Consider the following 15,862-nt stretch of genomic DNA (forward strand, 5'->3'; position numbering starts at 1 on the left):
TGCGCTTCAGGTAACGCACAGCAGTCAAAATCTGCATCTTCTTTCTGCCACGACCAGGTAGCGTTTCAACAGTGCCCTTTGCCTTGAATTTGCAAATGATGCTTCCTATGGCGTCTCTTGGTATGTTTAACATCTTTGCAATCTTCTTATAGCCATTGCATTTCCTGTGAAGAGAAATCACCTCTTCTCTTGTCTTCCTGGACCATTCTCTTGACTTCACCATGTCTGTAAACACACCAGTAAATGTCTAGAAGGAACTGAGTATCACAGTCATTTTAAATCTGCCTAATTGGTGCTTATTATGCTTGATTGCTGCTCGTTAACATCCACAGGTGTTTTCAATACCTGATCGAAAACACTAGAATGAACCTCTGTTCTTAAGAGTGGTACTCTTTAAGGGGTTGAATCATTGTGTCAATGAAGAAATCACACAAAAAAACCATTTAATACTGTATTACAAAAACAATTGATGTCATTTTAGTTGCATTTGGTTCTTTAAAAAGTCCTTGTAAGATTTCATTCTGAACACAATTACAAATGTACACTAAATTCACTAAAACCCTTTACAGCATTAGGGTTGAATAATTTTAAACACAACTGTAAGTGAAATAAATAATAATTGCCTCAAACAATGAAAGCACATGTCATCCATTCAAATATGCATTGGTAGTCCAGAGGGCCACAGGAGATTAGGATGCTTGAGGCCGGTTTTACACCTGGCCACTGCATTGCAGTGTGATGCTCTGCCCCTATCACATCACACCGCAATGCAAAAAACTTTATTCATTTGACCCTGCGGCAGAGTGCGCAGACAGGGTCATATGCATGACGCCGCTCCCTCCCCACCACTCACCGTGTGACGTAGTCCGTGCTGGACAGGAAGTGCATCACTGGGTTTCCCGTGTTCCCTGCCGTATTTTATTTATTTATTGTATTTATAAACCGCCAACATATTACGCAGCGCTGACATATTACGCAGCCGTTGTTCCACATATGCACACTGCACCGGCGGCAACAAAAGCAGTTCTCTGCATCGCCCATTGACTTACACAACTTCTAGCACAATGCAACATGGTTAGTGTGCTAGGCCTCATTGCCTTGCATTTTCGTTGCGTTACTCTGCGGTAAAACAGTGCAACGCTAGCCTGAAAGTTTGCATTTTTTCTGTCTTGTACATGTTTCTACAATTTATCATAAGGCAGATGTTTCTGTGGTTCATAGTTTATCATGAAGTTGATGTTCCTCTTGCTCATACGGTAGTTAATCATTAAGCAGGTTTGATATTAAGCCCATCCTTCAAACTTCTTGAATAAAGTTGTATTCACATGTTCTTCTTTCATTACCTGTCGTAAATCCCCCCCCCCCCCCTCTTAAAACCATAAAGGGGAGGTGATAGGAGGGAACATCACAGCAAGCCTGCCTCATCCACTTTTACTTTAGCCACAAGCCACATTTTTCAAGGACTGATTACAGCAACCAGGGGTAATGAGGAGAGGAACAGAAAATGCACAGAGGTATGGGGATCCAGCATGAACATACTGTATTTCTGTACTTAAGTTTAGGTAGCTTTTCCTCAGGTCAAGTATACTTTAAGAAAAAAATATTTCCATTATAATACAGCAATTGCTTTAAATGCAAATTAAATTCATTTCTTAAGTTTACTTTTCTTTTTATTCTCTCTTTGTGCAGTTTAGCTGTTCATCCTGATGGAGTTAGAGTAGCTTCTGGACAAACGGCTGGTGTAGACAAGGATGGAAAGGTAAGCAAGGGAGATGCACTGCTGCACACATTTTCAGCAGTCTGAATAATGCAAATGATATTCTATATATTGAAAATAGATTAAACATATGTACTGGAGAAGAGGATTAACTGATGCTGGGACTGGAGATATTACTATTTAATATCTTAAAGTGAACCTAAAGCCGGGGAAAAAAAATGAGATTAACTCACCTGGGGCTTCCCTCAGCCCCTGCAGCCGATCGGTGCCCTCGCAGCCCCGCTCTGACGCTCCAGGACCTGCCGGCGAGCACTTCCGGCTTGGCCGTCTCCGGCCGACAGGCATGGGAACGCGAGTGATTGTTCGCGTCCCCAGCCTGTATATCGCCCCCTATGCTGCTATTGCGGCCATTCTCTTCATGGGTCAGAATTGTTTTTCCAGCAAATTACATAGATGCTCGAAAGGAAGGAAATCTGTGGACTTTAAATACTAAATGAAGATGTACAGTATATTAATAAATATTCTAAATTTGAAATACACTAGCATTCCCTGACCCAGTGAAACCATATGTTGAAAAAGTCCCGGTCACACACAGATACAACAAGGCAAGAGGACTTGGATTTATGTGAGCAAATTTAGCCATGTGTCCCCGCCCCCCACAGTGTAATTAGCGGTGTCGGTATAGTCCTATTAGACCTCCGCTGTGTAGTTGTTGTCAGCAATGTATAACCCGATAGTGTCCTGTGTATTCACCGCATGCATCAGTACAATGCCATCGCCCCCCGCTGTGTAATTAGCAGCCATGACTCACATGATCCTAGAAGTCCGCGTTGCTCAGAGACCTCTCCGATGCGTCATTCTTCCCTCTAGTGCCGGCTTTTCATGTCGCGTCATTACAAGTGGCCGGCAATAGAGGGAAGAATGACGCATCGGAGAGGTCTCTGAGCATCGCAGACTTCTAGGATCATGTGAGCCATGGCTGCTAATTACACAGCGGGGGGCGATGGCATTGTACTGATGTGTGCAGCGAATACACAGGACACTATCGGGTTATACATTGCTGACAACAACTACACAGCGGGGGCCTAATAGGATTATACCGACACTGCTAATTACACTGTGGGGGGCGGGGACACATGGCTGCCTACTAACTGCACAGCGGTGGGCAATCAGATTTATGGATGCTGTTAATTACACTGCGCCGGCGGGGACAAGCATAGCACACAGGGGGACATCCTGAGCACACAGGGGGACATGCTGAGGACACAGGGGGACATGCAGAAGGGGGACATGCTGAGGACACAGGGGGACATGCAGAGGACACAGCGGGACATTCAGAGGACACAGGGGGACGAGCAGAGGACACAGAAGGACAAGCATAACACATGGGGGGGGGGGGGGGGGGGGCAAGATGAGGACACAGGGGGACATGCTGAGGACACAGGGGGACATGCTGAGGACACAGGGGGACAAGCTGAGGACACAGGGGGACAAGCAGGGGACACAGAGTGTCCTGTGTATTCGCTGCACGCATCAGTACAATGCCATCGCCCCCGCTGTGTAATTAATAGCCATGGCTCTCATGATCCTAGAAGTCTGCGCTGCTCAGAGACCTCTATCCGATGTGTCATTCTTCCCTCTAGTGCCGGCCACTTGTAATGACGCGACATGAAATGCCTCGGAGAGGTCTTTGAGCAACGCGGACTTCTAGGATCATGTGAGCCATGGCTGCTAATTACTCAGCGGGGGGCGATGGCATTGTACTGATGCAGGACACTATCGGGTTATACATTGCTGACAACAACTATACAGCGGGGGCCTAATAGGATTATACCGACACCGCTAATTACACTGTGGGGGGCGGGGACACATGGCTGCCACTAACTGCACAGCGGGGGGCAATCAGATTTATGGATGCTGTTAATTACACTGCGGTGGCGGGGACAAGCATAGCACACAGGGGGACATGCTGAGGACACAGGAGGACATGCTGAGGACACAGGGGGACATGCAGAAGGGGGACATGCTGAGGACACAGGGGGACATGCTGAGGACACGGGGGACATGCAGAGGACACAGCGGGACATCCAGAGGACACAGGGGGACAAGCAGAGGACACAGAAGGACAAGCATAACACATGGGGGGGGGGGGGCAAGATGACACAGGGGGACATGCTGAGGACACAGGGACATGCTGAGGACACAGGGGGACATGCTGAGGACACAGGGGGACAAGCTGAGGACACAGGGGGACAAGCAGAGGACACAGAGGGACAAGCATAACACATGGGGGGGGCAAGCTGGGGACACAGGGTGACAAGTTGAGGACACCGAGGGACATGCTGAGGACACGGGGACAAGCTGAGGACACATAGAAACAAGCATAGCACACAGGAGGGCATGCTGAGGACACAGGGGGACATGCTGAGGACACAGGGAGATAAGCTGAGGACACGGGGACATGCTGAAGACACGGGGACAAGCTGAGGACACAGAGGGATAAGCATAGCACACAAAAGGACATGCTGAGGACACAGGGGGTCAAGCTGAGGACACGGGGACAAGCAAAGGACACAGGGGCACAAACTGAGGAGGTAACAGGGGGACAGATGGGGACTCAGGAAGTCACAAGGAGTATAGGAATAGGACAAATGGAGGTACAAGGGGGGGGGGGCACAAGAAGTACAAGAAGGCCATAATAATTGGGGTGAGAACATCCACAAGCCGCCCCTGGACCATAGACGCACCAGGTTAAGAAAAAAAAATTTCCCCTGGTTTTTGCCCTCTAAACCTAGGTGCGTCTTAAGGTCCGGAGCATCTTATAGTCCGAAAAAATACGGTATGTTTCTTCCAGAGTAAAATGAGCCATGCATTACTTTTCTCCTATGTTGCTGTCAATTACAGTAGATAGTAGAAATATGACATTACCGACAGGTTTTGGGCTAGTCCATCTCTCCATAGGGGATTCTCAGCATGGCCTTTACTCTTTATAAAGATACTCCTTGAAAAAGATTTATAAAAAGATGCTGGCCAGCCTCTGTTCCCACTATAAACTTTTTTTGGCAGTTGGACAGAGCAACTGCCATTCACTAAGTGCTTTTAAAAATAAAACCCTGGGGCGGAGCCAGCAATGGAGGAGTGAGGACATGTTCTCCTAAGCTCCCAGGCTCGTGTGCTTCTTAAGCTTCTTCAAGCCTTTCCCTCTTCGCTCATGAGCACCCAGAGGGGTAGAAAGAAGGATAACAAAGGTGGGCAATCTACCCGGAGACCACAGACTCCATCTCAGCGCCCGCTTACCAGATATTTTCAGGCTCAAAGCTCCGGGCAGGAAACCGCTAAGATGGCCGACACTGCACACTCACCTACACAATCAGCAGGTCCTAGCAAAGCTGGTCCGGCAGCGCTAACCAACCTCGAGGACATCTGAAAGTACCTCCGCAGCCTTCCCACTAAACAAGACTTGGATGAGCAAACCGAGCGCATTCTTACTTCCACAAGCTCAGAGATCACGGCGATCCACACAGACGTCTCGGGCCTAGCAGACCGAAACTGACATAGCGGAGCTGTGTGCTGAAGTGGCTCATTTGAAGACAGAGGGGGTCACTCAGCGCACACATACCCAAATCTTAAGGGTGAACCTCAAGGACCTACAAAATAGAGGGCGCAGAAAAAATATCCGTGTGCACGGGGTAACGGAGTCGATCCAGGCAGACACCATCTTTGCCTCCATGAGGTCCTTGTTTAATGGCCTACTAAACCACCCGGAGGAGGGCCATGCCTAAAGAACAAGCGCCCCCTCCCCAGGGACATTATCTGCAGATTGCACAATTTTCAAGAGAAGGAGCAAATAATGGCAGGGACACACATCCACGGCCCTGTGAGCTTCAAAGGTGCACAGGTTTCCCTATACCAAGATCTGGCCCCTTCTACTCTCTCTCAATGTCGGGCTCTAAAACCGCTAATTCAAGCTCTCCAGCAGTAAGGAGCGACATATCACTGGGGCTTTCCTTTTCATCTAACGGTGGAGAAGGGGACCCGCTTCAAACACTGGAAATACCTTCTGTGGATATTCCTGAGTGGGACCCGGACGGTCTACCAACAGCTCAACCTCAACGTGCACGTGGGCCCCAATGCATTGGACCAGTTGTGAATACAGTGATGTTTCCTATGCCCCCCTTTCTAACCCCGCTTAAAGCTGGATCTTTTGCCTGCAGCCCACTGCTTTTACCCCACACGGAAGTGGTCCGGCTACAACTTTTGCCCACTTGAAGGCTCGGCATAGACCCTAATGTGACATTTCTGGCTGAGCGACAACTGAGGGTGGCCCTGTGTCTCGGAGTGCCCTGCCCTGCTCCCCTCCGTGTGATGATGGCTCCCTGGACTCCGCTCCAATGCCATGCAGGCTATCTCATGATGCTTTAACAGAAGTTTCTGTTAATATAGGATTGTGCTTTATTAGGTTCAGTGTGCTGTTTTCCACCATATATGCACAGTATTGTTCTCTAAATGCGAATATGCATTATGTAAAATCTTGGATGGGGTTGTGTGGCTGGCTTGGGGGGCACGTTTATAGGTTCCTAGCTCGGTTGGGGGGGGGCTTGGGATGTGGGACTTCCCCAATATAGATACAACATGGTGATAACTCTATCTGCTATTGCCGAATTTCTGTTGTCCCCACCTTATTGCCTGATGAAGTAGGCTTTGCCTACGAAACGCGTTGCATCTTTGTGGTACTTTATAATTTGTAATAAATGTGTTCATAATTAATCTGACAGTCATTCGTGTCTGCTTTGTGGAGGGAAGTCCACCGCTTCCTCCAAGCAAATTTTAAAGGTTTTATCTACTTTTATACTACTGGCGCCTCTGTTCTCTTACTGTTAGAAACTCAAAGGAGAACTTGATGAATTCTTCAGGATCAATGCTCAGGGGGATATATCACCTCTAGTGGTCTGGGAAACCCAAAAATGTTTTATGAGAGGTACAGTATATTAATAAGGGGGGGTGCTAAAAGGAAAATGATGAGGGAAAAAGATATCAGTGAGGTATTGTCCCATATCAGAAACCTAGAGTTAAAACACAAAAGAGACAGATCCCCTGAGACTTTGGAGGCTCTAAGGCCCCGTTCACATCACAAACGCGGACGGCCACGCGTGCGGACCGCAACGCGTACGAACGCACGCCATTTACAAAAAATGCGTGCAGCATGCGTTCCCGGACCGCACAGGTCCGGAACGCATGCAGTGTGAACATCAGACAGTGCACTCTATGCACTGTCTGATGTCGTGCGTGTCTGTCTCCTGCACGCGTTTCCAAAACGCGGCTGGAAACGCGTGCAGTGTGAACGGGGCCTTACAAAAGAAAGAACTAGCCTTAAAGATTTGCTCTTTCATAGGGTGCGCTACTCTGCAGATAGGTGTAAGCGCACCTTCTATGAATATGGCAACAAATGTGGCTCCATGCTGGCTAGAGCTCTAAAGATGCAACAAACATCTAACTACATTACTGGCATCAAAGACAAACATTCTGTCCTACACCATAAATATGAAGGCATTTCTAGACTCTCTAACCATTTAATGGCATTCTAACGTATTAAAACGTCATGTTTTAGCCTGTTAACGGCAACATGACGTTTTAATACGTCTCGCGTTCCCGCCGCCGCTCCACACGTGTGCGCGCCGCTCCCGCCACCGTTTCCATCGGGTTTCCGTGTTGAGCGATTGGGGAAGTGGACTGAGCGGTCCTCTACCCAATCGCAATGCCTGGAATGAATGGACGTGACCGCGATCAGCGGCCACGTCCATTCATAAAATAGGAAGCCATCACATTGTATTTAAATGTAGAAAAAAAAAGTGAACATTTCCTATAACGGGAAAGTGTTCACGAGCGCCATCTTGTGGCCAAAAAGTAAAATTACACTTACAGACACATACATACCTACACAATACTAATAGATTTAATAACTTGCATTACCAAAGCCCCCCCCCCCCCCATTAACAAAAAAATACTTATAAAAATAATCAGTTAAAAACAAATACATAAATAGTTGCCTTAATTGGTGGCGAAAAAAACGAGGTATAGATCATTTTCTTGTGATAAGTAGTAATAAAGTTATTAGGGAATAAAAGGGAGGAGCACTGACAGGTGCAAATTGCTCTGGTCCGTTAGGGTAAAAACCCTTGAGGGTGAACTGGTTAAGGAGTACTATGCTGAGCTGTATAATCTGCAAACTTCCCAGGGCTCTGGGTCGAGGTCACTTCAACGGGAAAAAATAATCTCCTATCTTAAGGAATCTAAATTACCCTCTATATCACACTCTGAAATCTGAGGAACCCCTTTATATTAGATGAGCTTAGATTGGCTCTATCGCAGATCCCCTCTGGTAAGTCACCAGGACCAGATGGGTTTACCCCGGAATACTATAAGACACATATGCTAAATGCCTTCAATGCAATTACTGATCTACCCCTTGATAAGAATTGGTCCTCTCCCCAGATGTTGGAGTCACATATTTCTGTGCTGCCTAAAGATGGAAAGCATCCAGCCCTTTGCCAAAGCTACAGGCCTATTTCGCTCTTGAACGTAGATCCTAAACTATATGCTAAAATGTTGGCTAACAGACTTTTCCCTCTACTACCCAAACTGGTTTATCCTGACCAGGTTGGTTTCATAATGGGAAGGGAAGCTAGGGACAACACAATTTACACTCTAAACTTTTTGCATTGGGTGATGTACCGATCCACCCCTACACTTCTGCCCCCTATTGATGCTGAAAAATCATTTGATAGGGTGGATTGGTACTTCATAGAATGCACCCTTCGCCATGTGGGATTAGGGGGTAAAATGCGCAAAGCATATTCTAACTTTATATTCCTGCCTTAATGCTAAGGTTAAGGCTAATGGGGTCTTGTCAGACACATTTAATATACGAAATGGCACCCGACAGGGCTGTACCCTTTCTCCCTTAATTTTTGCTCTTTCCCTCGAGCCCTTCCTTTGCAAATAAGAGCCAACCTGGACATACAAGGGGTCTCCTTCCCAAAATTCTTTCACAAAGTAGCTGCCTACGCAGACGACATGCTGCTTTATTTAACCAATCCCCACATATCCCTCCCTAGCCTTCTGGCAGAATTCTCCACATGTGGCCAATTGTCCAATTTATCCATAAATTATGATAAAAGTAAAGCTCTTTGTGTGCTACTCCCTGACACACTAAAATCCCTGTTAAAAAGTAATTTCTCATTCAGATGGCCTGCCCACTCCCTAAAATACCTAGGAGTTCAGATCACTCCTGACCCGAAGGACTTACTGTCACATAACTTCTTGCCAGCCCTGGAGAAGATTAGGGGGGATTTTCAGCGTTGAGATAAACCTCAATTTTCCTGGTTTGGGAAAACAAATATAAAGATGACGGTTATGCCCTGTTTGCTCTTCCTTTTTTGGACGTTGCCAATCTTCATACCAGCCCAATTTCTTAAAAAGATCACACAGATGTTTTGAACATTCATATGGAGCGGGCATAAGCCCAGATTAAAAAACTCACTTCAAATTGCCCTTAAGAAGATGGGAGGCATGGCTGTCCCAATTCCTCGTCTTTACCACGCTGCAGCGGTTTTAATTAGAGTCATAGATTGGCACAGAAATGTTGATGCCTGCCATCTCATTGCTAATGGGGATTGGGTTCAGCTATCTGGGTTGCGCACACAGTTTGACTCCTCTAGTCTTGATGTCTGGAGTTGGAAACAATTTAAGCATTTCCTTAGGTCCCAGGGAACAAAGGAAAGCTTCAGTAGACCATGCACTTCATTTGAACAAACTTGTCTAGGTAAGGGGGCGATTAAGGGCATGATATCACTGATGTACTCACTTCTGAATTCCTCTGAATCCCCGGCAGGTGCACTTAGATCTAAATGGGAGGCTGAACTTGGAGAACAGTTAGTGATAAGCATTGGACTAAAATTTAGATTTTTTTTCCACAAAAATTGTCAATTTCCTCAAGAAGTCAGGAGGTGGGATACAATATTTTTACCCGATGGTATTTAACACCCTCTAGACTCTGGACAATGTTTCCTGGATCTTCCTGGGCACTTGCTGGAGATGTGGGGTTGAGATGGGAACTCTTCTGCATATATTTTGGTCCTGCTCAGGCCTTACTCATTTTTGGGAGGATGTGAGGGATTTGATGCATGCTATGACTTCTTACCTCCTGACTCTCCTACAAAGTTGGCCTTTATGGAAGATTGGCAAGAAGAAAGCCATTGTTAACCCCCCTGGCATTACAATAAAATCGCCAGGGGGGGCGGCACGGCACTTTTTAAAAAAATTTTTTTTTTAAATCATGTAGCTAACCTAGCTCTTGCTACATGATAGCCGCTGTGCAGCGGCATCCCCTCTCCCCTTCCGATCGCCTCCGGTGATCAGAGCAAACAGGAAATCCCATTCAGAACAGGATTTCCTGTTTGGCTTCCCCCGTCGCCATGGCGACGATCGGGATGACGTCATCCATGTCATGGCGTCGGAGGGAGTCCCGATTCACCCCTTAGCACTGCCTGGCGGTGATTGGCCAGGCTGCGCAAGGGGTCTGGAGAAGAGGGGGGCGGCGCGGCGGGTAGCGGCGAATCGGCGGCGATCGGTTTGTACACGCAGGTAGCAAAGTACTAGCTGCGTGTAACAAAAAAAAAATTATGCAAATCGGCCCACCAGGGCCTGAAAAATCCTCTGCGGCAGTTTCTGCCAGGGAGGTTAACAGAAAAGCATAAGAAGTGTGCCACAAGCCATGTGGGGGACACAGCAAAAATGTGGAAGAAGGTGCTCTGGTCAGATGAGACCAAAATGGAACTTTTTGGCCAAAATGCAAAATGCTATGGAATGTGTGGTGGAAAACTAACACTGCACATCACTCTGAACACAACATCCCCACTGTCAAATATGGTGGTGGCAGCATCATGCTCTGGGGGTGCTTCTCTTCAGCAGGGACAGGCAAGCTGGTCAGAGTTGATGGGAAGATGGATGGAGCCAAATACAGGGCAATCTTGGAAGAAAACCTCTTGGAGTCTGCAAAAGACTTGAGACTGGAGCGGAGGTTCACCTTCCAGCAGGACAATGACCCTAAACATAAAGCCAGGGCAACAATGGAATGGTTTAACCTTCCTGGCGGTAAGCCCGAACTGAGTTCGGGCTATGCCGCCGGAAGGCACCGCTCAGGCCCCGCTGGGCCGATTTGCATAATTTTTTTTTTGCTGCACGCAGCTAGCACTTTGCTAGCTGCGTGCAGTGCCCGATCGCCGCCGCTACCCGCCGATCCGCCGCAATTCCTCTCGCCGCGGCCGCCCCCCCCCCAGACCCCGTGCGCTGCCTGGCCAATCAGTGCCAGGCAGCGCTATGGGGCAGATCGGAGTCCCCTCTGACGTCACGACGTCGATGACGTCGGTGACGTCATCCCGCCCGTCGCCATGGCGACGGGGGAAGCCCTCCAGGAGATCCCGTTCTTTGAACGGGATCTCCGGATCTCCGATCGCCGGCGGCGATCGGAGGGGCTGGGGGGATGCCGCTGAGCAGCGGCTATCATGTAGCGAGACTTTGTCTCGCTACATGAAAAAAAAAAAAAAAAAAAGATTTGCTGCCCCCTGGCGATTTTTTTGCAAACCGCCAGGAGGGTTAAAGATTAAGTCCAAATCTAAATCCAATCGAGAATCTGTGGCAAGATCTAAAAACTGTTGTTCACAAACGCTGTCCATCTAATCTGACTGAGCTGGAGCTGTTTTGCAAAGAAGAATGGGCAAGGATTTCAGTCTCTAGATGTGCAAAGCTGGTAGAGACATACCCTGCTGTAATTGCAGCAAAAGGTGGTTCTACAAAGTATTGACTCAGGGGGCCGAATAATTACACACACCCCACTTTGCAGTTTTTTGTTTTTTTTTAAATGTTTGGAATCATGTATGATTTTCGTTCCACTTCTCATGTGTACACCACTTTGTATTGGTCTTTCACATGGAATTCCAATAAAATTGATTCATGTTTGTGGCAGTAATATGACAAAATGTGGAAAACTTTAAGGGGGCCGAATACTTTTGCAAACCACTGGGAAGATATGTTGTCTTTTTTGTCTGTTTGTGCTATCTGGAAAATAATATTTTCAAAAATAAAAGAATCATAAAAAAAAAAAAAACTTAAAATCCCCATGAGGTGATGGGCTAGTCCAAAATCTGCTGGTTCTGTCAGATTTCTACTACTTATTGTAAGTGACAGCAATATAGGAGAAAAGTAATTAATGGCTCATTTAACTCTGGAAAAAACATACTTCTTATCTGTATATGTTTACATATATTTTAAATTTTCTAGATTTTCGTGACAGTGGTCCTTCAAGCAGGGCTGTGGAGTCGGTACAAAAATCACCGACTCCGACTCCTCAGTTTAGGATTCCACCGACTCCTCGACTCCGACTCCTCTAATTTGCATATTACAATCTTATTGATTGAAAGTATGTAACATAAAATTCATCTCTTAACTGCCAACACTTATGTAGACTGCCATACAATATGTAGACTGCCATATTTATTCCCTTTAGTCATAGACTAAAACTAGTCCTTGGTTAGAGTACTTGAAAAAGGTACAGACCGTTACAAAGATATCAGGCCCTAGGCAATGTAACTGTGGGTACATGTAAGGCTCAACACACACCATACAATCTTAGTTGTTCAATCTTACCACTTTCATGTAGTATGAAGAGCTTATCCATTCAATCATTCACGGTATTTTCAATCTGTTGGCCCTTGTACTAGATAGATTTGGTAAATTTGTACAACCAAGATTGTATGGTGTGTGTTGAGCTTTAAGTGATGTGCAGGTACTCTGCAGGGAAATGAGGAGATTCTTCCTCCATTACACATTCTTCATGCACAATCTGAACCAGGTTTATGGGTGATAGACAACACCTCTGTGTTCAATGTGCACAACATTCTCAGTGGATTCCCTGCAGCTCTGTGGGGAGTGCATATGTAGAGTATAGTACTACTGTGTAACAAAGTAAACCTGAGACAGATGAAATTAAAGTTTTATACATACCTGGGGCTTCCTCCAGCCCCCTTCAGGCTAATCAGTCCCTTGCTGTCCTCCTCTGCCACCTGGATCTTCTTCTATGAGTCCAGGTACTTGAGCCAGCCTGGCGTAGTGTGCATGCACACACTCCGCCGCCAGGAGCGCACTACATCTGCCCATACTATTGCGCATGTACAGAATGCTCCTGGCTGTAGGAGCGGCACATGGCCGGACCGCACTGACTGGCTGAATTATCAGGACTCGTAGCAGAAGATCCAGGTGGTGGAGGAGGACAGCGAGGGAGTGATTAGCCTGAAGGGGGCTGGAGGAAGCCCCAGGTATGTATAAAACTTTTTTTTTCATCCATCTCAGGTACCCTTTAATTCTTAGTCACCAAACCAAATTTTAACAACATATTAAATGATTTGATTTCATGAGCAAAGAGAGTGTGTACATTTGCATAAATCAGCATCAACGCAGAATGATTTCCATCTCATTGACCATCTCTATTAGTGACTCGGCTACACATCAGGCTTTATTCTTACAGCATAGAGGTTATTTCGTATATATAAGAGATTCCTGTGTAGACATCATATATACTGTACAGTCACAATCAGATATGTATATCTGACTTTAAAAATAAAGGGACTGCTTTATTGAAGCAGCACAAGTAACTATTTTTTGATTGGTTTATTTCAGGGGTGCCCACACTTTTTCGGCTCGCGAGCTACTTTAAAATTTGCCGAGGCCAGGAGATCTACCAACATTTCAAATACTGAACTTAGCATTAATAATGCTGGTATATTACTATACAAGTGTTGTATAGTCATATAACAGCATTATAAAGGCTAAATGTAGCATGGGAAATGTTGGTAGATATCTTGGACTCTGCTATCAGAATTGCACCACAACCATGACTGATATAGATATAATAATAACAGAATGGCAGCAGATGCACAAAATACCCCCCCCCCCTCCACACACACACAGTAACGTGAAAGCCCCCCACCCCAGCATATTTGGCAGCAGATGCACAAAATACCCTCCCCCCCCCCCCCCACACACACACACAGTAACATGAAAGCCCCCCTCCCCCGCATATTTGGCAGCAGAATGGCAGCAGATGCACAAAATACCCCCCCCACCCCACCCCCCCCCCCACACAGTAACATGAAAGCCCCCCTTCCCACCATATTTGGCAGCACATGGCATCCCCTTCCCCCTGCAAATACCGCTACCACGCAGTAATCATCCTCCCGACCTCACCCGCGACCCGACCCACCACCGTAATGTGCCCACTTCAAAGCCAGTGACATGAAAGCCCGTGACCCGACCCACCACCACCTTATGTGCCCACCTCAAAGCCTCTCCGGCGTATCCGAGCAGCCTCTCGTCTCCGTGTCTCAGAACACAAGATGGAGGAACGGTGTCTCGCGTGATTTGAAGACCCGCGGGACCTGGGGGGCGTGGCCACAACTCCTGCCCATCAGAGAGGAGGGAGAGGAGAAGCTTCGCAATTGGCTCCTCTCCCCTTCAGCCACACCTCTGTGCGGACAGCCGCGCCTCTCCCCTCCGTGCGCTGGGAAGCATTTTGTGACAGCCGCGGCCATTTTCTGACAGCCGCAGCTGATCAGTTACAACACGAGGCAGGTATAGACGCGGCCAAAAGGCCGCGATATTTGACAAGACGCGGCCATCAGGCCGCGATCTACCAAATAGGCGGTCGCGATCTACCGGTAGATCGCGATCGACCTATTGAGCACCCCCGGTTTATTTCATTTTTGTGGACTAAGCACAGCTATTACTGTATATATAAATTATTTATGATGACTATTATCTGAGAAATAGAACATTTTATCATATTTTCTATTTTAATTACAGTTTAAATTCATTAGGAGTCGGAGTCGGTGCATTTTTTTCGGACTCCGACTCCAGACACCCAAAATTGCTCCGACTCCACGACTCTGACTCCACAGCCCTGCCTTCAAGTAGTGGTAAAGTTATTGCTGATTGTGTAGGGACATGGCTAAAATGTCAAAACTGCTTTGGTCCGTAAAGGGGTTTTATATGTTGGTACTGAAGTGGTTGAGAACAACACATAAACGTTTTTTAGATATAGAGGCTAGTTCTAGACAAAAGGAGCTCTTGAAATCTGCTTTCTAAAAATTGTGGTACAAGTGAGATAATTGAGCAGCTTAATAATATAGAAGACAGTTTGGTAAAGCTATGCCACCCAAATCCTTGGGGTTTGGCAGAGTTAATAAAAAGAGATGTCCCCTGCCCTTACCCCCAAACAAACCTAGTGATAAAGATGTGCAATTTAGTAAAGAACTTAAAGAGAAACCGTGACCAAGAATTGAACTTCTTCCCAATAAGTAGCTGATATCCCCTTTCCCACCAGAAATCTTTACCTTTCCTTAAATAGATCATCAGGGGGTCTGTATGGCTGATATTGTGGTGAAACTCCTCCCACAGTGTGATGTCAGCGCCTAGGTACTGACATCACACTGTGGAAGTCTTGTTGCATTGTGGGAAATAACAGCTGTTTCCAACTGCCAAAAAAGCAAGCAGCATCTCCTTTCAGTGACATCACCTGCCAGCAGTAAAAATGTCACCATATGATAAATGTCAGACTGTAAGTCAGGGAGGGGAAATATTTTAAAATGGGCAAACACTGACTAAATCATTCATACATAATTATTGTAAAAATTGAACACTTTTGTTCATTACGTTATTTTTACTGAAGGGGCTGCAGCACACAACAGGAAAAAACAGTGACAGGGGTTCTTGGTTACGCTTTAACGCGCTTAAGCTCACCAACTGCGCCAAAGTGTCCCCGATCTGGTGAGTCCTACTCTAACCATGCAATGCTAGTTTTTATCAGCAGTCTAGTAGGAACTAATCCAAAAACCCAAGAGTCAACTAAATGGGAGAAAAGGAAATTAAAAACACCTCACCTTCCACTAGCTACCAAACGAACTCTCTGGACATGTGCAATGCACTCATTTATATGCTTAACTGTGCTAGAGGTGGGCGTGGGCTTGTGGGGATTGGGGTCTCCACTGCTGCTTGCATACTTTGCAAAAAAAATTGCATTAAAAGTTGGTTTGT

At 46.5% G+C, this 15,862-nt stretch overlaps 1 protein-coding gene across 2 annotated transcripts in view; it reads left to right on the forward strand.

The window, feature by feature from the left end:
- EML3 (EMAP like 3) overlaps positions 1-15,862 on the forward strand; it is a 375,337-nt gene that overhangs the window by 209,215 nt on the left and 150,260 nt on the right. For both annotated transcript variants that reach the window (XM_068260560.1, XM_068260561.1), the window contains exon 9: positions 1,690-1,759. In XM_068260560.1, the coding sequence (XP_068116661.1) occupies positions 1,690-1,759 (70 nt within the window). The remainder of the gene's footprint in view (positions 1-1,689; positions 1,760-15,862) is intronic.

Source organism: Hyperolius riggenbachi, chromosome 11, assembly GCF_040937935.1.
Source record: "Hyperolius riggenbachi isolate aHypRig1 chromosome 11, aHypRig1.pri, whole genome shotgun sequence".
Taxonomy (NCBI): domain Eukaryota; kingdom Metazoa; phylum Chordata; class Amphibia; order Anura; family Hyperoliidae; genus Hyperolius; species Hyperolius riggenbachi.